Source organism: Lissotriton vulgaris, chromosome 11, assembly GCF_964263255.1.
Source record: "Lissotriton vulgaris chromosome 11, aLisVul1.2, whole genome shotgun sequence".
NCBI lineage: Eukaryota > Metazoa > Chordata > Amphibia > Caudata > Salamandridae > Lissotriton > Lissotriton vulgaris.
This window is the reverse complement of record NC_141699.1, coordinates 147392541-147418797: the sequence shown is the minus strand read 5'-3', so window position 1 is coordinate 147418797 and position 26257 is coordinate 147392541. Positions and strand designations below refer to the sequence as shown.

The 26257-nt window shown below is 47.9% G+C and overlaps 1 protein-coding gene across 4 annotated transcripts in view; it reads left to right on the top strand.

Moving 5' to 3' along the window:
* Positions 1–26257, top strand: part of LRRC43 (leucine rich repeat containing 43) — a 344921-nt gene that overhangs the window by 24440 nt on the left and 294224 nt on the right. Inside the window, exon 1 of one of the 4 annotated variants that reach the window (XM_086942973.1) lies at positions 518–703. The exons of 2 other annotated variants lie outside the window; for them this stretch is intronic. In XM_086942973.1, coding sequence (XP_086799099.1) covers positions 614–703 — 90 coding nt within the window. In that variant the 5' untranslated portion in view covers positions 518–613. Of the gene's footprint in view, positions 1–517; positions 704–26257 lie in introns of those variants that run through there. One more of the 4 variants, XM_086942970.1, reaches the window with a different exon arrangement.

The window sequence follows — 26257 nt, the reverse complement described above, 5'->3', positions numbered from 1 at the left end:
TCACTTCTGTTCTTGGATTTTCGTCACAATAAAATACACTGAACATAATCTTCACAAAAGTTATTTACAAAAGTTTAAGCTATTGCCATTGTAAATTACAATAGCTTTTATTTAAGTATTAATAATTTAAAAAAAATAAAGGCATTATTATTTGTAATATCAATACATTTAAGTCACGTAAATACAACACATGTTGCATTACAAATGCTATAGGTGTCACATTTGCGAAACTTAAAACTATTGGCGTTGTAATTAACAAAGCTATTAATTTTGCGATTTTCTAAACCAACACATAAATAACAAATGTGTCATTTACAAGACCAATAGCTCAAACTTTCCTAATGCGAGACCTATTGCATTGCAAAAGCTTGTTTGAACGTGTCAACGCTGTTGCCTTCAGTTTCAGTGCAGGTGCCAGGCCACGTCTGTGACTGGCGGGAAGGCCTGACCGACGCTGCCTTGTTGTCTCCTAGCAACCGCGAGACGCCTCGGATCTCCTCCTGGCACCACTCGGCGCCCGCTTCTTTATTTACAAACTCTTCGAGGCTGTCACAGAGGCCCGACCGACCTTCACGATCTCACCTGGGGGCGTGCGGCCGCCCTATGCCTGAAGATGGCGGCCGCGGTGACGGCCTACGGAGCCTTCACCGAGCAGCTGAGGGCCTTGTGTCTGATGAACTTCCCCGGCGGCCTGGGCAGCTGGGTAAGGTTACTTTGCATTCTTTCCTTTTCCATGCACTAACCCGTGGGCTAATCCACTAGCTGCTAACCTGTCCTTACAAAGATAAACTTCACTTTTTCTGTTAAACAGTTGTGCCAACCTTATTTAAATCCGAAGGACTGTTGTCCGTCGGTTGTGATTTTGAATCATCCGACAAGCGAAAATGGCTGTTCTCTGGCGGCAAGGCCAGTGTGTGGGCCGATGTATTTTGGCTATTTGTGGGCCAGTTGTGTGGTCGGTTTTATACTGTTGTTTTCCTTGATATTAAACAAACATTCCCTGCAGTAAGTTCAAATCCATTCATTCTTTTATACAGTGCTGAACACTTACACAGTGTGTCTTTACACGTTCAAAATTATCCCAAATTGCAAACGTGGGCCACTTTTTTCTCACCAAATCACTAATAGAGGCTGCTTTTATTTTAAGGCCTATTTTATGTCCTAGTCTGACATTAACTAGTGTCATTTCTTGGTAGTGCCTTGCTTTATAATGGGACAACGAGAACTCTTAACAGAACAGCTTATCCACTTCAAACTGAGAGTATTGCTTCCAAGCAAACATTTGAGAATAGATAAGCAGGGGATTTTAATTTCCCTACCGACTCCGGTGCAAGTGAAGGAAACGTCCAAGGAAACGTTTGTCTAAGAGGTAGGGTTTGTGATGTGTCAGGAAGTGTGGCGCCTTGCTCTGTTAGCATTTTGTATGTATCTTATGTGTTCCTTGGTGCAACCAGGATAGGGGAGACAACCTATAATTAGGGCTCCCGGTTTTATGATATTTATTTTTTTGACATTTCCGTCTGTATTTATCCATATTTATTTTTTGCTCATTTTTTCAGTATCCGTTTTTATTTTGTGTTTTCTGTATACATGAAACTGCAATTGGTATTTTTCCACATTTATTTGACTAATTGAATGCCAATTGATTTTAAAGTCCAGAAGGCATCTGCAGTATACAGTGCAATTGCGTTAGCTGAAAATGCTTGCATTGTAGAATAACATAAAGAACTGGAGATCTGCACTTAAATAGGAAATGTATTGTTTTTTTCATCTACCCTTCCTCTCAATCTGTACACCTACTGACTTGGCGCTCATGATTCACAGTAGAAAACAACCATCCAAGAAGACCTATTTTCCGTATTTTTTGGTATTTAAAAATAAATACAGACAGGAAAATAAATAGTTTTCTGTCTGTATTTATCTGTAAAAATCAGTAAAAGTGGAAAACTGGGAGCCCTTCCTATAATCCCTATGTGTGTGTGGGTACAAACACCCGCACAATTTAAGAAAAAACAAAGCCGCGGGGCACACGTATATGGGTAAGTATGCTAATTAGCAAAGTCTGTAATGTCACGTATATATCTTAGAAGGTCCATTCAAGATTTATAGAAGTTCGTGAATTCATTTAATCTTCATCACTGATAAGCACAACCAGCCAACACGTGTTTCGTCACACTGGGAAGTATCCCGTGACTTCTTCAGGGCTTTAGTTGGACACGTAGGATTTTTCATAAATCGCTTTGCCGGTGATAATTCCGACCCGGCAGGAATGGGTAGTAATTTGGAAAACCAGGTAGTCTTAAGCAGTCCTGGAGTTAATCAAACAGGGGGAGACTTCAGTGTGGTAGAGATCCTAGACCGTAAGTGCCTGTGTAAAGGTGGAATGGTGAGTCCGCCTTCAAGCGTACCGGGAAAAGTAGATCCAAAATGCTGTGTAAGTAGAGCGATAATCGGGCGGGTGCGCCGTCAACCGCAATCTTCGGCGAGATATCTGAAGCACAGCACATGTCTTGGAGATTTTTTGATGTGGATCCTCGGCCACACTACCACGGCAGCGGAATATCTTGTTCTCCGCTTATTTGATTTAGTGGGATGAATCATCATAGGGTCTTGGCACCTGAGTTTCCCATTCTCCAGGTGTTAATCATCCTCCACAAGGAGGGAGACTTTGCATTGGTGCCCGATGCTGCACTTGGCCGCCCCTGTGTCGCTGTGAGAGTAAGTTTGGTGCTGCCTTTTGGCCCTCCCCCTGTGCTTATCTGAATCCCCAGAGACTGGGTTACTAAACCGTGTTGCTTGCCAGTAAGCAGCGTCTCTACGATGACCTCCTTTCTCCATTGGATAACATTGGAGCCAGAGTCCACATTTTAACCATGCACCCAGACGCCCCTGTGCCGCTGGAGGTGCAGTGTTGCTATTTACATGAACCTTGCCTGGTGTTGATACTTTATCCTGAAATCCAAGCCTGTAAGTTGTATACTTACCTTCAAAACTGCATTCTTGTTTTCCTCCCATAGGTTAACATCGCTGAATGGAAAAATTGCACTGGGTCCAATTTTTAAAGTAAAAAGTATTTTTTAGAAAAAACGTACTCACCTTTTAACGTATATCTTGGTCTAAAAATAAACCTAGAAAGCAGCTTATTTTTAGGTCTCGTCCTATTCCATTCCGCAAGGAATGAATAGGACGAGACTATTGGGGCGAAACTAAGAGCTAAACTAAGCTCTCCAAAATGCGGATTTCCAGAAGTGCATGTGTCCCGTGCACGCGCTTCTATCCGCCTGCCTGCCTGCCTCGCATCACCACATCAAAGCCAGCCATCTGTTGCTTCCCCAGCGTGGTGCCGCCAGCAGCTTCACTTCAAAGGGATTACCCGCTCCCCCCCCTGCTGCATCAAAGGATTTCATTTTGCGGCAGCGTTTATTTACTTACATTACGCGGCCGTGTTTTTTCTGCCCCTGTTAGGCTCGTTTTTTGTGCCTTTCTGCCCCTATTAGATTCGTTTTTTCCTGTTTTTCTGCCTTTCTGCCCTCTGTTAGACTTGCTTTTTTGTGCATTTCTGCCCCTGTTAGACCCGTTTTTTGTGCCTGTCTGCCCCTGTTAGGCTGGTTTTTTGTGCCTTTCTCCCCCTATTAGATTTGTTTTTTCCCGTTTTTCTGCCCTTCTGCCCTCTGTTAGACTCGCTTTTTTGTGCCTTTCTGCCCCTATTAGACTCGTTTTTACCCTTGTTTTTCTGTTCTTCTGCCCTCTGTTAGACCCGTTTTTTGTGCCCTTCGGACCCTGTTAGACTCATTTTTTGTGCCTTTCTGCCCCTATTAGACAAATTTTTTCCTGTTTTTCTGCCCTTCTGCCCTCTGTTAGGCTCGCTTTTTTGTGCATTTTTGCCCCTGTTAGGCTCGGTTTTTTTGCCTTTCTGCCCCGATTAGACTGTTTTTTCCCCATTTTTCTGCCCTTCTGCCCTCTGTTACTCGCTTTTTTGTGCCCTTCTGCCCATGTGCGGCTCGTTTTTTGTGCCTTTCTGCCCCGATTAGACTGTTTTTCCCCATTTTTCTGCCCTTCTGCCCTCGGTTAGACTCGCTTTTTTGTGCCCTTCTGCCCCCTGTTAGACACATTTTTCCCTTGTTTTTCTTCCCTTCTGCCCCTATTAGACTTGTTTTTTGTGCCCTTCTGCCCTTGTTGGGCCCATTTTTGTGCCCTTCTGCCCCTATTAGACTCGTTTTTTCCCTTGTTTTTCTGCCCTTCTGCCCTCTGTTAGACTCGCTTTTTGTGCCTTTCTGCCCCTGTTAGGCTCGTTTATTTCCCCTTGCAACCCCAGCATCACTCAGCGCAAGCCCAGCATCACTCAGCGCAAGCCCAGCATCACTCAGCGCAACCCCTGCATCACTCAGTGCAACCTCTGCTATCACTCAGCGCAACCCTTGCATCACTCAGCGCAACCCCTGCATCACTCAGCGTAACCCCAGCATCACTCAGCGTAACCCCAGCATCACTCAGCGCAACCCCAGCATCACTACGCGCAACCCCAGCATCACTCAGCGCAACCCCAGCATCACTCAGCGCAACCCCACCATCACTCAGCGCAACCCCAGCATCACTCAGCGCAACCCCAGCATCACTCAGCGCAACCCCAGCATCACTCAGCGCAACCCCTGCATCACTCAGCGCAACGCCTGCATCACTCAGCGTAACCCCCAACATCACTCTGCGCAACCCAAGCATCACTCTGCGCAACTCCAGCATCACTCGGCGCAACCCTAGCATCAATCATCACCACCACATTATCAATGTTCACCACCACATTATCAATCATCACTACCACAGCACCACTCAGCACCCCCACAGCACCACTCAGCATCAACACATCATCACTCAGCGCTACCCAAGCATCACTCAGCACCACCACATTATCAATCAGCACCACCACATTATCAATCATCACCACCACAGCACCACTCAGCACCACCACAGCACCACTCTGTACCACCACAGCACCACTCCGCACCACCACAACATCTCTCATCACCACCACAGCGGCACTCAGCACCACCACATTATCACTCTGCAACACCACAGCACCACTCAGCACAAGTCCAGCACCACTCAACACCACCCAGAACCACCACAACACTCAAAAAACAAAACCACAATCAAACTCCACCCTCCAAATACAAGTCCACCAAGTTATTTGCAAAAGTTTTACCAATTACCATTATACATTACAATAACTTTTATTTAAAAATTAATTCATACATTTCATTAGAAGACATTGTTATTTGTAATATCAATAGATATAAGTCACATACAAACAATACATATTGTATTACAATTGCAAAAGGTGTCACATTAAACATTTTTAAACTATTGGCATTGTAAAATACAAAACTATTAATTCCTATATTTTCACTATTAAAAAACATAAATAAAAATAAATATCATTTACAATACCAAAACATCAAACTTTCCTAATGCGAGACCTATTACATTGTAAATGCTTGTTCTAAAATTGGCGTTGATCTCCTTTTTGATGTGTCATTTATTAATCACTGTATGTGTATAACAAATGTCTTACACTGCTCTGTGTTAGGCCTAAGGCTGCTTGACCACTATACCACAAATAGAGCACCTTGGGTTACATTGAGCCATGTACCCTTCTGGGGGAATCTCTGGAATCTTTAAACGATATAACCAATTATTGGTATATCACATAAAGTGTCCGCTTCCTACAGACTAGGAGGGTCTTTGTCTTTGTTTTCCTAGTACAATGCAGAGCTTCCAACACATCAGCTGTATGCAGTGTGCATAGTAGGTTTTTTCTGAGAAAACCTCAGATTTTTAAAGCAGCTAACAAATTTGATAGTGTACTCAAATGCATATTTTTACAGTCAAATAAAATATCTCCAATTGTAATCTCCAGAGGCTGTCTGCTCTCCGATTTCAAATGTTATATTACCTCTTTATCCATTTCCTCCTCACAATCCTTACAGAACAAATGTGTTATGTCCAGCAACACGCAACTACAAAGCTCTTTAATTTAAAAAAAGGTGTTAGACCTGACATCCTTGGCGTGGTATTCTCCCAAACATTTTGCTCAGTATTCCTATTTTGCTGGATTTGTTTTTGTTCCAAAAAGAACAATTGATGGACAGAGTGCAGAACAATATCATACATTCACCCCAGTACAAAGATCTGGGCCTGAATCCATCATTTGTTTGCTCCCCATGCCATTTCAGTTTGAATCCAGCCATAAGCAAATGAAATGAAATGAAATGAATGAAACTTATATAGCGCACGACTTACCCTGGGGCATCTCCGCGCTTGCTTAGGGAACCCGTCCTGGTATTCCCCTGTGAGATAACCCTGGCAGGGTATCCACAAGGTGAAAGCCAGGCATCCCGCCGCGAGGGGCCGTTGTGGAGATTAAGCAAGCTATTGCCCAGAGTTGCAGAGTGTGAACCCGTGAGTCGAGAAGGCACCGGAGCGAGAATTATCGATTCCGTGGAATTTTTGAGCCCAAGACCCGCCGAGGCGGGGAATTGAACCCTGGTCCAGGGCCGAACTCAAGCTCCAGGTCTGCCGCCTCTAACCCCTGAGCCACACTTCTCCACTTCTACACTTCACCCAGCGATATGCAAATCAGTCTTAACCCTGTGCCCAATGGGAACAGCCTAGCCTGAACTGCCAGGCAGGACCTCCCTGGACTGGAAACAAGCATCCTAGGACCGGTTTGATCTCAGGTGGTGAGCATAAGAATGCTGGATTAAACCCAGATCTTTGTGACTGGGGTTCAATGTTTGCATTGTTCAGCATACCATCCATCATTTGTTACTTTTGCTTTTGTCGCTCTAAGTGGGAAGGGTATGCCCAGATGTGGATCCTGTGCTCACTGAGTCACTGAATTCAAACTAGCCTGGCTGATATGGGGTGATGCCACGAAACTGGTCCCCGGATGCTTGTTACCGGTCCAGGGAGGACCTGGCTTGGCAGTTCGGGCTGGACTGTTTCCATTGGAGCAGGGTCAAGACTGATTTGCATATCGCTGGGTCCAAACTGGGGTGGCGTGGTTAGCAAGAGAACAATGGATTAAACTCATATCTTTGTGACTGGGGGTGAATGTTTGCATTGTTCAGAATTCTGTCCATCATTTGTTTCTTTTGGATATGTTTTTGTTGGCATTAGGACTCTGTGCACTTTACCACTGTTAACTAGTGCTAACATGATTGTGCGCTCTCCTACAAACATGGTAAAAGGGCTTTACACCTAATTGGCACATTTAATTTATTTGTAAGTCCCTAGAAAATTGTACTACATGTATCCAGGGCCTTTAAATGAAATGCTACAAGTGGACCTTCAGCCCTCAGTCAGTCAGTCAAAAAGTACTTTATTCGGTTAATTAAAACCATAAAAGCATTCTATACAAAGAATATTAAATTAATATAACATTTGTTAGCAGCAATAATATTGCACTGGTTATACACATAGAAATCACTCTCACTTTGTTTCTCCTTATTCTAACTGCTGCAGTAAGGAACCTCGCTATACTAAAAATCTCCCAGACATTGGACAACATCTGTAAATATATAAGTGCTGGTTTTGCTTGTAAAACTCCTTTGTCCTTTAAAATTGATTGGGAGGATAAAACATTTCTGAATGTGCAAAAAATGCTCGCAAAATAGAGCAAAGTGCAATGTGTACTGGGTGGAGAAATTGTCACATGAACATACTCCCAGATCCTCCACCCTTCTCCATCCCGGAGGATCGGCAAGGAGAATATGTACTGGTTCAGCCTAAATCTTACCAGAAGAAAGCAGTGGTTAGAGTTGGTTACCACATTCAAATAAGGTTCGATTGCACAAGACGTTTTTAGCAGTTGGTGGGCACGTACCATTGGTTTTGCCAACTCCCTTTCTTCTCTTCCCATGAAAGCCAGATATAAATAAGATTTCTTCACTCATTGCATATCACCCTTCAGCACTCATTATGCCACCCTCTAATGTAACCTTTTAAAACATGGCTCAGGCCTGCCACTGAAGTCTGTAGTGTAGTTTAAAACTGCCATTTTGACCTGTCAAAATAAACCATTTGGCAGGCATAAACTAGGGGTTGGTGGTAAATTCCACTCTGCCGGCCCGGTTGGAAGAATTCTGGCCACTCGTAATGCGGAGCTCTGCCAAATTTCACCAACCGCTGCGTGGCAGATTTGTTTCTTGCGCACGGCTCGTCAATGGTAAGTGAGTGAGCAGGAGTGAGTTTTGGTGTCCCCTAACGCAAATTCAGTAGCTAGGAGGGCACCAGGCGAGATTTCCCCAATGTGGACTTTTGCAACCGTTCACAAGCAGAAAGCTGCCGCTTGAGTAAAAAATCGACTAGAGTGCAGCAAAATCAACTCAAGAAGAAGCTCCCTCTGGCACTCCACATGGTGCCATTCGCACTGATTTTGCAGTGTAGAGCAAGCTCCGGACACAAAAAAATTAGCACAAGCAACGTGACATGCCTAATTCCGCATGTTCGTGGAACGCTGCGGAATCTTGCAGAGTTTTCATGTAACACCGCAGAATTCTGCAGAGAAACTCTACAGGTTCCGCCTACCCCTAGTCTAAACCTTCCTTTTTAATACATATACGTCATCCCTAAAGTAGGCTCTACATTTCCATAGAGCTGGGTATATTGTATTTAAAAAGAAGGACATGTGGGTATACGTTTTACATGTCCTAGCACTGAAACTCTTAAAGTCGTCTTTCACTTTTGTAATGATTATCTCTGTCATTAACTAACCCTGAGTCATCTTATGTGTATTATACAGCAGGTTCAAAACCTGCTGTATAATACACAAATGTTTACAGGGGAAGGGCCCTGCTTACCTGTCCAATAAATTCTCCCTTTACACACCTACGCGTTCTCTGAGATCTAGCGAACAGGCCTTGCTGCGTGTACCTAGAGCAAAAAAAGCAAGACAAGGAGATAGAGCCCTTTCATTTGCTGGCCCAACCCTATGGAATAGTCTCCCACTAACTTTGAGACTTTGTAAGGATCACCTCCCGTTTAGGAAACAATTAAAAACTTTCCTATTCCAAAATTGCTAGCATTCACTGCCAGCACTCGTTATTTGCATTATGGCTGCCAAAGGCGCGGAGATACTCCTTCGGGAGTCGATCCCAGCGCGATACAAACACGCAAATAAAATAAATAAAATCTTGTTACATTTAATAAGTGATAACTTTAGATTGCTAGCAGGTAGAAAAATACTTTTTACACTCATATGAATTGCTATTTCAATTCATTTTCAATGGTGAAGTTGGATTTTAAGTCACAATTCTGAAAATGTCACTTTTAGAAAGTTGCAAAAAGAACAAATGATGGAGGGAATGCTGAACAATGCAAACATTCCCCCCAGTCACAAAGATCTGGGTTTAAGCCATCATTTTATGTTCAACACACCACCCCAGTTTGGACCCAGCCATTTGCAAATCAGTCTTGACCCTGCACCTCATGGGAATAGTCCAGCCCAAACTGCTAGGCAAGGTCCTTTCTGATTCCGGATATCACCCCTCATTATCCAGACTTTCTTAAATTCAGCACACAGAAACTGTCCCACATAAGGCGACAAAAGCAAAAAGAACAAATGATGGAAGGAATATGGAACAATGCAAACATTCACCCCCAGTTACAAAGATATGGGTTTAATACATTGTTTTTTTTGCTCACCACCCCACCCCAGTTTGGACCCAGCCATATGCAAACTAATATTCTTTTTTTTTAACAGATTTTATTGCATAGAATAATCACACAATGTGTACATTAGTCAAGAACTCTTTGTGAGAAGTTGATGAATAAAGGCAAATTACATCATGTACAAAAATATAAATCAACACTAGGGGCCCCATTAGGATGGCGGGCGGATCGCCCCCGCCATCTGTTCAGAAATTACCCCCCACCATATTACAATGGCTGGGGATCCGCGGCGGACGGAAAGACCGTCCGCCACTTTTCGGGCGGAAAAGGATTCTATATGGTGGCAGTGTCTGAAAGACACCGCCAACCATATTAGAATGTGGGATTTGAAATGTCTTTCCGTGGCGGCATTGCGGCCATGGAAAGGCATACAGAGTCTTCTTGGGGGGCCCGTTGCGGGCTCCAGGGACTCCAGGGGGGTGGGAGTGCACATGGGGGTACCTACCTATGGAACCCTCCCTGCAGTTCCATGCACAACATGGCAGGCACCGCACGGTGCCTGCCATGTTGTGCATGAAAGTGCACAACATGTTTTCCTGGCATTGTGGCGGCGGTGCTGAGTGCACCGCCCGCCACAATGTTAGGAATGCAGAATGCGCCCGCCACTGTGGCGAGCGCATCCTAATGGCAGCCACAGGACCGCTGCCCATATGGCGGGCGGTCCCTTTGTACGACAGGATGGCGGGCGGACAAAGTCCGCCCGCCATCCTAATGTGCCCCTATCTGTTCAGAACACCACTTTTGCTAACTCCTCCCCTCCTCTTCTTCAGATCACTGCTGTGCCTTAGGGATGTAAACAGGATTACTCCAACTCTGATCCTGGATATCCTCCAAATTGTAGTCCCCTCTTTCTCACCCAGTCAGTCTATTAGCTACCCTCATACTCATCCGGCTCTCCTCCTGACGCCCCACCCCCATGGTCGTGAGGTGTTGGACTCTCGGGAGGTGATCTTATCAGTGGCGTAAATTCTCCCAATTCTGGCTCTGGGTCATTCATGTTATCTACCAGTGCCTCCCAGGCTCTGGCTATCTCTATCAAGTCGATTCCCCTCGGCATTCCTGAGCAAAACTCTCCCTTCACATCCGGCCCATCACTCCAGATCTTTCTTTGCTATTCGAGACCCTACAGGTGATTTCCAATGCCCCGTTTAGCTATGATAAAGGCCTGGCTCTGGAATCTGTTAGTGATCCTGCTAGTGACCCTTGTTTTGGAGGTGTGGGAAAACAGGCCTAGGAGGCAGTGGGCTGGTGAACAAGGAACAGACCTTTCAATGATTGCCGCCACCGTTTTCGTGACTTCGTCCCAGTAACCTTGCAGTGTCGGACATGCCCAGATTATGTGGAACATTTCTACTCCGAGTTTACCACACCGCGGGCATCCATATTCTCCATCTGGAAGTATTTGTTAATGCACCCGGGGGTGAGGTAGGCCTTGTGCAGGATGAAGAAATGAATTATCCTAAATCTGGCATTTCTCAATACCTTGAGGTTCCCGGCCAAAACATTCTCTCAGTCCTTGTCATCTATAGGGGTGCCTAAGTTCGTCATCCAGCAGTCCTTTAGTACATTCAGTGGTTGTAGGGTAGCCTCTCCCATCACTCTATAGAGGCATGTAACTGCTTAATTCTGCCTTCCGCTGTGCCAATGTATCTTCAGGTGTTGTGATGTTTCAGTTGTGAGGTGCCCGCCCTCCAGTGCCATTAAACATCTGATGTCACCCCCTATGCAGTAAGAAGTGGCCTTGGGAAAGGTCCAATCCTTCTCTGAAATCCTCAAATGGGAGGAGTTCCCCGTCTCTGTAAAGGTGCACTAAACTAATTGTCCCCGCCTCTGTCTAGTCTCCAATGCCCTCCTACTGTCCCCAGTGTGACAAGATATGTAGTACTTTCATGGGAAGGTCCGGTGAATACGGGATTTGACTAGGTGATTTTTGGAGGCATCTCCTACAACAGCGCCTCACCACCTGTGTCTCGCTGGTACACTCAGGCGGGATCACATCCACTTTCAGTAGAATTCGTAAAATCGCATCAAGATCAGGTATAAATGGCCCGATCTCAGGTTCCTTTGTCTAATGATCCGCTACCAACCGTGTGAACCACTGCAGTTGTCCTGCTAAGTAGTATGTTTCAAAGTCTGGGACCGCAAACCCTCCGTCACCATTTGTCTGCTTCATCGTCATCAGGGCCACCCATTTGCGGCCATTTCCCCAAAGAAAGTATGTTATAAGGAAGTCTAGGTTAGTGAACCATTTCCTTGGTATCCATATAGGCAGTGTTTTTAAGACAACAGGCGTGGGAGTTCCACCATTTTTAAAAGTGCCACCCTCCCAGCTATGGATAGTGGTAAACTTTTCCAGAAATCCATACTGGTCTTCAAAGATCTTATACCGGCTCCCATGTTTCCTTTTTGCAAATTGGATTGGGAATGGTTTATCTTCATGCCGAGATATTCCAGATAGCAAGGCTTCCATTGGAGATTACCCAGCCCATCCTGTCGGTCTCTACCCTCTGTCAGTGGGAAGAGCCTAGACTTCTGCCAGTTGACCGTAAGCCCTGACACCACCCCAAATTCGGTCAGCAGTTCTCTGACTACCTCTAGTGCTCCCTCTGCGTCACCCAGGAACATCAGTAACTTGTTAGCGTATGATGCTATATAGTGATAATGTCTCCCTACTTGTATACCTTGGTATCTATTTCCTGTCCGGGTGAGGCTGTCCAGTGGCTCCATGGCCAGGGCGAACGGCAATGGGGAGAGGGGGCAACCCTGTCTCATTCCCCTCTCCACCCTATATTGCTCATAGGTTGGAGACCCCTGGTCTTGACCCTGCTCCTCATGGGAACATTCCAGCCCTAACTGCCAAGCAGGTCCTCCCTGGACTGAAAGCATGCATTGTGAGACTGGTATCGGGCTGGACTGTTCCCTTGGGGAGTAGGCCAAGACTGATTTGCACATGGCTAGATCCGAAATGGAGTGGCATGATGAGCAAAAAAAACGATGGATTTGGCCCAGATCTCTGTCCTGGGGTAAATGTTTGACATTGTTAAGCATTCTGTCCTTCAATTTTTATGCCCAGACATGGGTCTTGTGCTCACCATACAAATTCAGTCAAACTAGCCTGGATGATGGTGGGGGTGATACCCCGAAACCAGTCCAAGGATGCTTATTTCTGGTCCAGGCAGGACCTGAACTGACCTGGCAGTTTATGCTGGAATGTTCCCATGGGGAGCAGGGTCAAGCCTGACTTGCATATAGCTGGGTCCAAACTGGAATGGCATGATGAGCAAAAAATGGATATCGCCCCAAATCTCTGTACTGAGGTCAATGTTTGACATTGTTCAGCATTCCATCCATTAATTGGTCTTTTTACTTTTAGAAAGTTGGCATTTTCTTGACCTAACCATTTGTGCCTTTTGCCGGTGTCCTGGTCACATTTCTGTGAATGGCTCTATTGTTAGGGTTTGTATAGTCCTTACAGAAAGTGTACACAAAGGAGACTTAGGAATGGACAGTATGGTCCATCCTGGCAGGATAACTGGGAGAAGCTGCACCCAGTCCCACTTACACTTCAATAGACTCTGACACACACACACACACACACACACACCCACACACACACACACACACACACACACACACACACACACACACACACTTCTGCCCTGACTTTTGTCACTTTAGACTTCTTGGAGCCTTGCCAGGGGAAGGGAAAGCAAACTTCCCAGAACCAGAGGTGGGAGTAGTATAGGGAATCCCACCACATCAAAGGCAGGCAACATGTATAAATATTAGACCTTCAGAGCCACTCTTGAGAACAATCCTGGACTGCTGTGCTGCCAGAGGACAGCCCTGCTGCTTGAGAATTGCCTTGCCGTCTGAGAAGGAATACTGAACTTGCTTACCTTCATACCAGGCTAACCTGAGTGACTCCAAGTATTAGTTGACTGACCTCGTGTTTGAGCGACAGGGACAGAACACGCTCCAGAGGTCTCCCTGCCACTGTCCAGCTGATCTACTGCATCTGGACCTGCTTGAGCCCTTCTGGCCTCTGCTGAAGTGAGATCCTGACCCCCAAGAGGAGACCCCCATGTCCTGGACCTTTGGCTGACATCAAGCTGAAGCCCTCCCAAGAAGAAAAGTTGAAAACCTAAAGTATGGGTTGTTCGCGACGGGCCCCTTTGCCTCGAGATTTACCAGCCCGTGATGACCACCAGCTTCGGTCAAGACTCCCAAGTGACACAAGATCTGCACTCTGTGCCAGCAACCACTGCTCACGACACCTGACCAGCTCTTCACGCTACAGCGACGACTATCCACAACGCCCTCCCTCCTCCTCACAGCCTCCTCCAACGCAAACGGAATTCTTCACTCTGGACTTTGAGAAGGTGACTTTTTCAGAGGGACTAACCTGGTCCCTATATCCAACCCATGCCCCTTCATGAACTTGTGACTTTTCCCCGGTCAAGCACGATTTGATGACCCAGAGTGGCGCATTGTGCTTTTAGGCGCAATAATTACCTAAAACATTGAATTTGCATGTCTTCAGTTCTACTGATTAGATTTTTGTTGTTCTGGTATCACTTTATTTATAAACATTTACTCTGTTTTCCTAAATTGGTTTGGGATTTTTCTTGTGTTGTGTTTTCACTTTTTCACTATTTGTGTGCTGCACATTACTTGACACACTGCCTGCAAGTTAAGCCTGACTGCTTTGTGCCAATCTACCTGAGGGAAAGCATAGGTTAATTTAGTGACTTTTGTGGTTCCCTCTAACAGGGATTGTGGTTGTTGAATAAGACGGACTCCCCCCCCCCCCCCCCCATCAACCAATAACCCCATTTCTTACAAACAGTTATATTGTTTCTTCTCATTCTCTTTGCGCATAATTAGCTTGCCTTTCACCCTGAAGTCCTGTTTGTTTTCTGATTTCTGAGTCGGTGGATGTACATGGCAGGTTGTCAAGGGTGGCAAAGGTTTTTTTGTTTGGGGTTCCAAGCAATAACTTTCCTTTCTCCTCTGGTATTGTATATCGTGTACATGACATGTTCTCTATTGGAGACCTATATGTCATACTTTCTAGAATCTGCAAAGGAAAGACGTGATCATTTCTGTGTCACTACCATTTCTATTTGTTCTTGAAATCTTGGGCTTCTTACTTGCTACAACCTACTTCAGTTCCATGGTAAAGAAAAGTTGTGCGTTAAGGTGACTATTTTGTAACCAAGCTAGATTCTCATAATGTCTTCCTTGCTGAATTAATGCTTTCTTTATAGCCTACACAAGAGCCCACTGATAGAACCATTATGGGTGGAATGTTGATCCCAATAAGGAAAATAGTTTTTCCACATTAACTAGTAGTATTAAGGACTGGGGGCGTGGCCAAGATGGCGGGGTGAGCGGACGCTTCCTCCCGTAGCTCCTCCGGCCCGGCTCAGCTCGAGCCCCTTTCTTGCGCATCTCTCCCCCCGCTGATGCTCAGCGAGTGAGAGGAGTGTGGCGGAGTACTTGGCGCGCACATTGATGTCACTTTGGCCCTAATCGCCTTGGAGGAAGCACTTCAAAAGTTTGGTCAAAGATCGAGGAACGGAGGAGAGCCTGGGAGGCGGAGCGAACTGCAGTGCTTTCCAGACGCCTCGGCTGGGCCTGGTGCTGAAAGCTGACGACCCGGAGGGGATCGGACTCGCCGCCTGCCGGAGGATAGCGGAGCCCTACGGGTGGGGTCTTGGCGGCACGGAAGACTTTGACTTTGAGATTTGCGCTTTGGCCCCCCGACTAGCGACGGCGACACACTGCGCTGTGCAGGTCCCGGCCCCGTGAACGACACCCGGAGGCCTCATCGCTGGGATCGGCCCTCTCGGGCCCTTCTGTGAAACTGTTTGACATTGGCTGTGGAACTTCTCTGATTACTGTGATCCCGGGGGGCACCGGCGGTGTCGACAGCCCGGGCCGTTCTTCCCGGCCCCGCCCTGCCGCCATCTTGTCCCCGAAGGCCTGGTGTTGGTGGCCTCCATCGGTGCCCTTGGATGGCAGGTGCTTGCAGTCGCCTCCGCTAATCTACTAACTTCCTGTGGGACGTGCTGAGGGGGGACCCCTGCTTTGGCTCCCGATCACCGCCCTGGCTGGGCGCCGCGACTGGCTGTGCCCGGACTGGTCCGCCATTTTGTCGCCTGTGACTCAGCACCCTTGCTTGCAGAGCGGTCCCCACATCTAGCGCTCGCCGGCGACTGGTCAACCCTGGGGCGGCCGGACCTGAGCCCGCTCGTCCGCTGCAGCGCCTACGATGACTGGGTGGGGCGGCTCGAGGAAGGGGGACCGTACCCTGCCGGATATGCTTGGCAGGGCCCAGCAGCTGCGGGATAGAACACAGCCGTCGCCGGGATCCTCCCGAGCCTCGGCGGATGCGGCTGGGGGCGAGCCGCCAGTCACGAGGTCCTTTATGGAGGAACTGTTTAGCTCCCTCAAGGAAGATTTTCAAACGCTGAAGAAGGAAGTGGCCAGTGAGGTCCTTGAAGTACGCAGGGAGGTGGAGGGCCTCGGCGAGCGAGTTGAAACAGTGGAGACGGCGGCCCAGCGCCGGGATGAAGAGATAGTCCATCTCCAACAGGACGTTCTCCGCCTCCGGGAGCAATGTGTTGAGCTCCAGGCCCACTCTGAAGACCTCGAGAACAGGTCCCAGCGGAACAACATCCGGGTGCGTGGTGTCCCATCCGCGGACGAGGGGGCCGACTTGGTGGCCTACCTGCAGGACCTGTTCCGAGAGATCCTGGGGGAAGATGCAGACTTCCCTGTCCGCATTGACAGAGCGCATAGGGTTGGTCGACAGCGCCAGTCATCGGCGCCCCCACCGGACATTCTGGCATTCTTGCCCGACTTTCCGCTGAAAGAACGCATCATGGCGGAGGCCCGAAAGAAGCAGCCTCTAACTTTCAGGGAGCGGCCTGTAGCGCTCTACCAAGACCTGTCCGCCATCACGCTGCAGAAGCGCAGGTCTTTCAGGATTGCCACTGACTTTCTGCGCGAACACGAAACGCCTTATTCCTGGGGACACCCTTTCCGTCTGATCTTTAGGTGGAACGGGGTGCTGCACCAGCTGCGCTCCCTACAAGACATCTGCGGGGTCCTGGGGCTCACGGCTACAGAGGAGGACGGAGCTACACCGTCGTGGAGGCGCCCAGAGAGACGGAGCCGACGGAGGTCGACGAGGAGACAGTCGCCAGCGAGTGCAGGGCGTCCTGATTCCCCTACTATCAGTGCGGACATGGCTGATGCTTTGAGGGCGGCGGCCAGGGACTTGGCCGACTCCAACGGCGTGGCCTTGACGGCCTAATTTCACTCCGGGGGGAGAAGTCCTTAGCCTTCACGATGCTGGGTTGGGGCCGGGGGTGGGGGGGAGGCGGATGGAGGTGAGTGGCTGAACGTCCACTTTGCTGTTTTCTACGGACTTGCCCGTTTTTGGGGCTTGACTGAGACAATGGGGTGTTTATGTTTGTGTTTGGCTAGTTGCCATGGGTGGATTTTGGGAGAGTGTAAGGGTTGTTTTGTTGTTGGGGAGGTCCCGTCCGATGTTGTCCATGCCCACGCTTGGCCTGTCCTGGCCTTTCCCGCGCGCCTGCCCCATGTGCCCCGCCCGCCGACCCCTTGCTTGCTACATAGCGTTTCTGAGCCCCGGGTGGAATGCCGTCCTTAAAGGTAGTGACCCTTAATGTTAAGGGTCTGAATAACCCCGTGAAGCGAAGGGCGATCCTATCATTGCTGGAGGGGACACAGGCGGATATATGCCTCCTGCAGGAGACTCATTTGCTGTCCCGGGATAGCCATAGGCTGCGCTCTGCCAAGTTCTTCACTCAGTTCTTCTCCTCAGCGGCGACCAAGACTGCGGGAGTAGCCATACTTTTAGCGAGCTCCTTTAGAGGTGAGGTTCTGTACAAGTATGCTGAACAGAAGGGGAGGCTCCTTGCATATCGCATGCGCCTAGGGGGGATAGCTTTTACGGTTGGCTCAGTTTATAGCCCGAATGATCACCAGGATCGTTTCTTGGACTCAGTGTTGGTGGACGTCACTGCCTCTCCCGACCGCCATGTTATCCTGGGGGGAGACCTTAACATTGTTTTCGACTCTGCTATGGACAGGTCGGCGCAATGCTCCCCGCAGACGGGGGAACTTTCCCGCGCGGTGAAGGATCGGATTGTGGAGATGGATTTGCACGACCTCTGGCGCTCTATGCACCCCACTGATAGGGACTACTCCTACTTTTCCCATGCGCACCGCACCTACTCGCGGCTGGATTACCTCCTGGTGAGTGGGCCACTGTGCACTGCCGCCATAGCGGCGGACATTGGGGTCCTGTCTCTGTCCGACCATGCGCCAGTTTCCGGTGTTTTCAAGTGGCCGGTGGCCTCTCCCTCTCGGGGGACATGGCGTCTTTGCGATACCCTTTTACATAAAAAATCTGTCGTGAAGCGCATAGGGGAGGTCATACAGGATTATCTGATTCATAATGGCAACCCCGACACGTCCAAAGCAACGCAGTGGGCGGCTTTGAAGGCGATCCTCCGGGGGGAATTTATTTCCATCTCCTCAGCCGAAAATAAGGAACGGCAACGTAAAAGGGACGAACTGACCGCGCAGGTCCGGGAGCTTGAGCAGGTCCATCGCCGCACAGGGGCTCCGAGAGTTTGGAGGCAGTTGAAAGCGGCGAGGAAGCTCCTGTCGGCACTGGATCTTGATAGGGCGGAGTATGCCGCTTTACGCCTAAAGCACGCTTTCTACTCAGGGGGGGACAGGTGTGGTAGGCTCCTAGCCCACCGGCTCCGGGTTGCACAGCAGCGTAGTGTCGTGAAGGAACTGGTAGGCACGGACGGGGTTGCTGTTTCTGGTGACGCAGAGGTGGCGGAATCTTTTCGCAGCTTCTACGAAGCGCTGTATGCTGGGGAGCCCTCCTCGCCGCGAGACGCCGAAGACTATTTGGAGTCAGTGGCCCTCCCGGTGCTGGATCCCGCCCAGGCGGACCATCCGGAGAGGGACATCCATGTTGAGGAAGTAATCTCCGCTATAGCGCGACTGAAGCATGGTAAGGCCCCGGGCCCGGATGGCTACACATCCTTTTTTTATAAGACCTTTTGTACCGCTGTGGCCCCTATCCTGGCTCGACTGTTTAATTCGTTCTCCGAGCCTGGCGCCATCCCACCCGACCTCCTGAACGCAACGGTATTGGTCATCCCGAAACCCGGGAAAGACCGGGCCTTGTGTGGTTCGTACAGGCCCATCTCGCTCTTAAATGTCGACCTCAAGTTATATACGGGGATTCTAGCGTCCAGGCTTGGTCTACACCTACCAGGACTGGTGGAGGCGGACCAGGCTGGCTTCGTACCCGGTAGACAGACGGTTGACAACACCAAGAGGGTGACGCATGTACTAGAGAAGGCCTCGCGGATCCCGGGGGAGCGGATGCTGCTATCAGTTGATGCGGAGAAGGCCTTCGACAGAGTTCATTGGCCGTACCTCGAGCTGGTTCTCAGGAAACTGGGTATCGGTGAAAAGTTCCGCACCATGGTCTTCAACTGTTACAAACGTCCTTCGGCTTTGGTGCGGGTCAACGGGTGTAGCTCCGGAAGTTTTGCCATCGAACGCGGTACGAGACAGGGTTGCCCCCTCTCGCCGCTTCTGTTTGCCCTCTACATGGAGCCGTTTGCTCAGAGGATTCGCAACAACCCGGACGCTATCGGGGTCAAGATGGGCCAATATGTCCACACGGTCAGCCTCTACGCAGACGATGTCCTGCTGACCCTAGAAGACCCCAGGAGGTCACTCCCTGCTTGCGTCCAGGAACTGGACACCTTTGCGCGTGTGGCCGGCTTCAAAATGAATATGAACAAGTCGGTGGCGTTGGATGTGTCCCTGGCGGCGGATACCAGGAGGGACCTTCAGCGCCTTTTCCCCATGCAGTGGTCCTCGTCCACGGTGCCATACCTGGGGATCCTGCTGGCGCCCACACTGCCTGAGATGTTGACAGCCAATTACACTTCCCTCGGCAGGAAGATCAAGGAGGAACTTAGCCGCTGGAGCAAGGGCCTTCTGTCTTGGCTGGGTCGCGTCGCGGTGGTTAAGATGACGGTGCTGCCCCAGATTCTGTACCTCTTTCGCGCTCTGCCTCTCCAACCCCCTGTAGGTTGGATAAGACAAACGCAGGCTGACATCTCCCGCTTCGTTTGGCAGGGCCGCAAGCCACGGATGAAGAGGGTCCTCTCCACGCTTGCTCCGGAGGCGGGGGTCTTGGTATCCCGGACCTCCGCAAATATTTCCAGGCGGTGCAACTGCGATACTTGGTGGAGTGGAGCAGGTGGGAGTCCGACAAACACTGGCTTTTTCAAGACCAGGCGGTGGCGGGCCGCACCCTCCAAGAGGTTCCGTTCTTACGCCGCGCGCATCGCCCTGCTAATCTATATGCCTCTTTTGTTACGCGGGTCCCCCTGAGGGTGTGGGATGCAGTTTGCGAGGCTCATGACCTGACCACCTTCCCCTCGCCGTTCACACCCATAGCGGGTAACCCGGACTTCTCCCCAGGGATGGAGCCGGGGGCCTTCTCCCATTGGGTGAGCGCGGGCTGTAGGGCGCTTTTCCAGATCTACGGGCCGGAAGGCGTGATTCCTTTTCAACAACTTCGGCAGGAATTTGGCCTGACGGAGATGGACAGACTGCGCTATATGCAGGTCCGCCACTGGGCTCTCCAACCCCAGGTGCGCGACACCGCTGCTCGCCAAATCACATCGTATGAGCGGTGGTTGGTGACTCGGACCTCGGATGCCAAGCTGATTACCGATTTGTATAAATTCCTTCAGCCCCCGTCGTTCCACTATTATAACCCGGGGAGGGAGCGCTGGCACAGAGAATTGGGTAGGACACTCAGCCATAAGGAGTGGGACAAAATTGCATATCGGGCGCGGCACTCGGCATACCACACAGGACTTACGGAGACCTTTACTAAGGTGTCTACTTATTGGTACTACACCCCGGAGAGGCTGTATGAAATGCATAGACACACTGACAAGGGGTGCTGGCGGGGATGCGGACAGGAGAGTACCCTCTCACACATTCTTTGGGCTTGCCCGGTGCTGACCGCTTATTGGAAGGAGGTTTTAGATGAGGTGGATGAGCACTTTGAGATTGAGCTGCCGCGCTTCCCAGCGTATGTTTTGCTAGGCCTTCCCAATGACCTAATGTATCCGTTGAAGTCCCGCAGGGGTAGACAGATTGCGATTGCGCTGGGCTCGGCGGTCCAGAACATTCTTGTCCACTGGCGCACCACCACTGTCCCCTCCATTACGGGTTGGTTGCATAGGCTCTGGCAGGTGTTGGGAATGGAGAAGATGTCGCTCACGGTGGCTGGGGATGTAGATCAATTTGAGGAGCTATGGCAACCCTTCCTAGCACTACTGTCCACGGAATTCCGAGAGCTCACCTGCCCGAGGTACCTTCGACTTCTTAGGCTGACGCCACCGACGACCCCGGTGGATTAGACTGCATGGGGGACAGGATCTTAGGGGATGGGGTGTGGGCTGATTGGGGCGGGTTATCCTAGTACAGGGCCATTGGACGGGGGAGTTGGGGTGTTGTTTTTTTTTCTTTCCTTTTTTCTTCTTTTTTATTATTGGGGGTGGGGGGATCAGAGGGACTGGGTTGTGCCCTGATGTGTCGCTGATGGCTATCCGCGCTCGGCTTTAGATGGGGTGTTGAGGTGCATGCGAGGGTCACACAGATTGCTTATTTGCCTTACATTAGCTGTATTTTTCTTCTGGACCACCGGACTACTTTTCGCCAGCGCTCCTGAAATGCACTTCTTCCTTTATTGTGCTGTGTGTAACCTTAACCTCCTATTCCCCTCCCCCATGTTGTTTTTTTGTCTTAATAAAATGCTTTAAACCTAAAAGTAGGAAAATGAGAAATAAAACTAGTTGTAAAAATAATCATGAAGAGGCTGTAGATTCTAAGAATGCAAAGAAAGCGAGTGAATTTTCTAGGGGATGCAAATGTACACCCTTATGTTAATATTGAAGTCAGTGAGGGTTTTTCATTTGAGTTAACAGTAATCCTAAAACTGATTTGGATCCTAACACTACTCCAGAGTGTTAATTACTAGACATTGACAGGTGGAGCCAGGGGCGGCTGGCACGGCTCGGGGGTGGGGGAAAGGATGCACGGGGGTGGCAATGTGGGCTGTATTAAAAAAAACTAAAAGTAATAACACTTACTTTGCAGCCACCGCTGCCGTCGGGTCCTGCGTCTTCTCTCCTGCTTGGCTGTGTCCGACTCCAGGTCGTAACAGGAAGCAGGCAGCCAGGCTCCCACTTCTAAGCCAATCACAATGCTGCAATGCAGCCTTGGGATTGGTCTGGACTCTGAGCGCCTTGACACGGCACTACGCCAGAGGCTGTAGGGTGGGCATGTTCTCCATGCAGGATGTAATGCAGCCTGCATGGAGAAGGGGGTAAGTGCGCATGACTGCGACGCACACAAGTGTTCTACGACTCCTCCCCTGCAGCTCCACCACACCCCCTCACCACTGCCACAGCAGCAGGACAAAATAAAATGATAATAACATTCCGTTATCATCATTTTATATTTTCCTTTCTTTTGCTGCTTTCTGTTTGTGGGGCGACGCTTCTCCGCCTTAGCGGAGGAGCCGCCACTGGGTGGAGATCTGAAAACTTGCACGACTCATCAAATGCAGATAGAGCACTTATACTTTCTGTAGAGTGTACAATATTGTCGTTTGTGGACTTTTATCCATGATATGATATCTCTTCTTATATGAATAGGCAGTGATTGCAAAAATATTGCATTCCATTTACCGGTGACCTTTACAAACCTCAAAGGATATGCTTTTTTATTCAGTTTAAGCAAAAGGAAAATGAGAATAGGAAACATGTTAGACCCCAAGTGTACATTAGGTCTGGAAACATTCGGATCATATTCACTATAAGGGTATTGATTTTCTTCCTAGGCTTTCTAACACTGATTACAGTGTCCCTAAAAATACTGTAAATATTTAAATGTTTGTACAGTTTCCAGTTGCCCGCTTCGCCCAACATTATCATTCATGGTTTCTGAGTAAGTTAGAAGAAATGCTTCCTGTGTTTAAAGTTACGAAAACAGTGGGGTACACGTCAGATCACTAAAATCTGTGTGCTGTCCCCGGTTCATGATATTAATGAATCGTTAAGTTGGTTGTGGCTATTCAGTTTTTTAAATTGTAAAACAAGCTGAGCTCAAAAGTTCAGAAATATCTGACATGTACTGGGAAGTTTGGGCTGGTATATAGCTAGGTTCGAATGCGTTTTGGCTTCTGATGATTTTTATTTGGGTAACAATTTTGTAATCACTTGTCCTTAGGAAACTTGGTTCATGAATTATTTTGATTGGCTTAATTATATGCAATACTCCAGCCCAGCTGTTCCCATTTTTAGGAAACATGCTAACAACGGCATTGATATTCTTTTAACCCTTTAATTGCTGCCGTCGGCCATTGGCCGACGGCAGCACTACCTCCCCAGTGCTGCCGTCGGCCAATGGCCGACGCGGCCCCACCCGCGCACGGAAACGCCCGCACCGCGGCGGAATTACCGCCGCGGTTAACGGGTTAAGGGTTGATTTTAACTGGACTGTTACTAAATTGATATTTCATTGTTATCCTATGTTTGTGGTGAGGTGTGATAGTGTACTTACTGTAAGTAAACGTATACCCAGTCATCTCTTTCTTTGAGTAAGCATGAGTGGTTTCCTGTCGCATTTGAACCTTTTTTGGCTGTTTTAATCTACAATATTATAATGTTTACGTATTATTCTAGCCCTCTAGGCCTGGATCGTGTTCCTGTTATTTTGTTCAAATTAGCTTCACAACATTGGTCAAAAGTTTTTGAGAGTTTGTTAATTTTTTTCATACATTCTAATCAAATTCCAGATTCTTGACAAGGGAGTCACATTTTAGTAATTTATAAAAAAGGGTAATAGTACTAATACTTTAAACTATCGCTTTACAAGATGTTACAGGGAAAGTTTTTATTCAAAAGCAGTGTTGAGCAAACTCGAAACTTGGTAATAGGGTAATCATTTATTTCTCTTTGCACAAGTAGATTAGCAACCCTTATGCTCTACAGTCCACATTTTATGCCTGTAGATGTTAAATGAGGAATACATCCGAGAGAAGCATATGAAGTTACAAATGGCATTAGTTGGGTTATAATGCGCTTTCATTCATGGGAGATTGGAAGCTTCATTCCATCAAAATATTAGAGTATTTTTCTCAGACCATTATATGTCTCCATGCTGGCAAATGGGAGGACGTTATGATTGGCCCCAGGTAAAGAACTAAAATCTAAAATGCTGGCATTTAATGGATTCAAACAAGGTCGCAATCTAGCCCAAATCCTTTTCTCGCTGTATACTTCTGATTTTCCAACCTGTTTAAAAGAAAATTCTACGATCATGTAACCCAGTGGTTCCCAAACTTTTTGGGCCCGTGGCTCCCTTGACCTAATTGGCAGATGGCCGTGGCTCCCCACCGATTTCTTTTTTGGGTGGGCAGGTTATTGGTCCTTATCTGACTTGCGGCCTAAGCGCCAGGCATGGGTAAATGAAAACGGTAAAAGACGTTTACTTGTCAATAGAGTTATTAGCCATACCTATTGTCAGTTGTTATATTGGCACACAGAACCATCTGGGTAGACTTCTAGACATCGTCCCTTACACTTTCTGTAAGGATACAGCCTCTGCTGATGGCATTTATCAGGTTGTTATGGACTGAATTTCAAGGAACGTAATTAAACAGACAGCATCCTCATACTGCACAGGACGCGAGGGAGCACAGCTGGTATCAAGAGGCACAAGGTTCAGGATTGAAGAAAAGATTACAAATTTGCTCATTTGAAATTCTAAGACACTGAGACACGAATTTAAAAAGGCTTTGTGCCAGTGATTGTGTGAAGGGACGCTTTACAAATCAGCATATGCGTTTTATTATCCTAGGCAAAATACAATGAAGCATGATAAAAAAGGTAAAATGAATCAAGTGACCTCATCACATTCACCGCAGCAAAGACGCACAGACAAATGACAACACTGAACCAAGAAAGAACACCTGTGTAAAACACACACAAATACTAACCCCAGGGCAATGTGCACGATGCCCTTAATTTCTAAATTACATACTTGGGGCCGCACGAGCAAAAAGTATGGATGTTTTTTGTCAAAACGGAGCATGTTATAAATGAACACCAACTGCCCTTTTAACTTACCTTAAGTGGGAAGACTGCAAGCTGCAGAGAATGGCGGGCACAGAAGACGGCACAAGTAACTACCCCTGCAATGGCCAGAGCTGCGTATGGCAATCGTATACCAGTAATGGAGACTACCTCCGATGCCTGTAAAGAGCACGTAAGCATATACGTACGCGCGTATGGCAGAAATGGCAGCAGTGCGTCCTTGCGACAAACCATTTCTCCGGTTTTTGCAGGTGGGATGTGTTCTGGCGGAGGCTGCTTCACTTTTCTCCATTGTGGTCGCGGCGCCCCTGGCTCCTCGTTACGGCGCACCGGGCGCCGCGGCGCACAGTTTGGGAACCACGGATGTAACCCTAATTTATGAGGTATTCATTTAACAATGTTTTTTGTATCTTCTTTATTACGTTTTGCAACATAATTCAATCTTATTATGATCTCATTGTCTCCACACTAAAAATGTTTACAATATTGTGCAATTATTTTTCAAACATACCATATATCTGATTTTGGCTTGCTGTATTACTTGTGCACTTTTTCTCTTCATTGGCTATTCTAGTGAATTCAATAGCTTCCAGTATACGTGGGCAATTTAAGATGTTTTATCTTAGTTATTAATTAAGTTTAGCTCACTGTTCTCTTTAACCCTCCTCTGTTATGTGTGTTTATTCCTATTCTGATCTGGTCTATATTGTGAATATAGACTGTTAATCTATTCATCTTACTGTTGTTGGGTTTCCTTGTTTGCTTTTATTCATGGGGGCCAAGCATCTGGAGGAGCCAATATATTTTGTAATAATGCTTCCCTTTCAATGAGGTCCACCATGAGCTTTTCGTTATGTGAGCCATTTTTACATGTTCATATAAAAAATGTGGTCTTTTACATGTGGTCAAAATGTGATGCTTCCAATGTATGGCAATACAGCGTTTAGTGGCTCCCTCTTAAGAAACCTAACTTCTGTTAATAACAGTTGCACTGTAGCTTCTCTCCGATTGGAATTTGGACTAAGAAGTAGCTGGGCACAGGGTTTGGCAGGAGTTATCCACTGGGTTGCCTGCTTGTTCAAAGGAAATCCAGCCACATTAAGATCTCTTATTAAAAAAGAGCTAATGGGCCCCCTAAAAGAGTATTCGTTACTCATAAAGAACTTTAGGAAGGCTATTGAACTTTTGGGTCTGGAGGAAGCAACCCTTTACGATCTGTCGAAACATCAGCTAAATTCTATATTAAAACAGGCAACATGGAAGTTTAGTTTCGA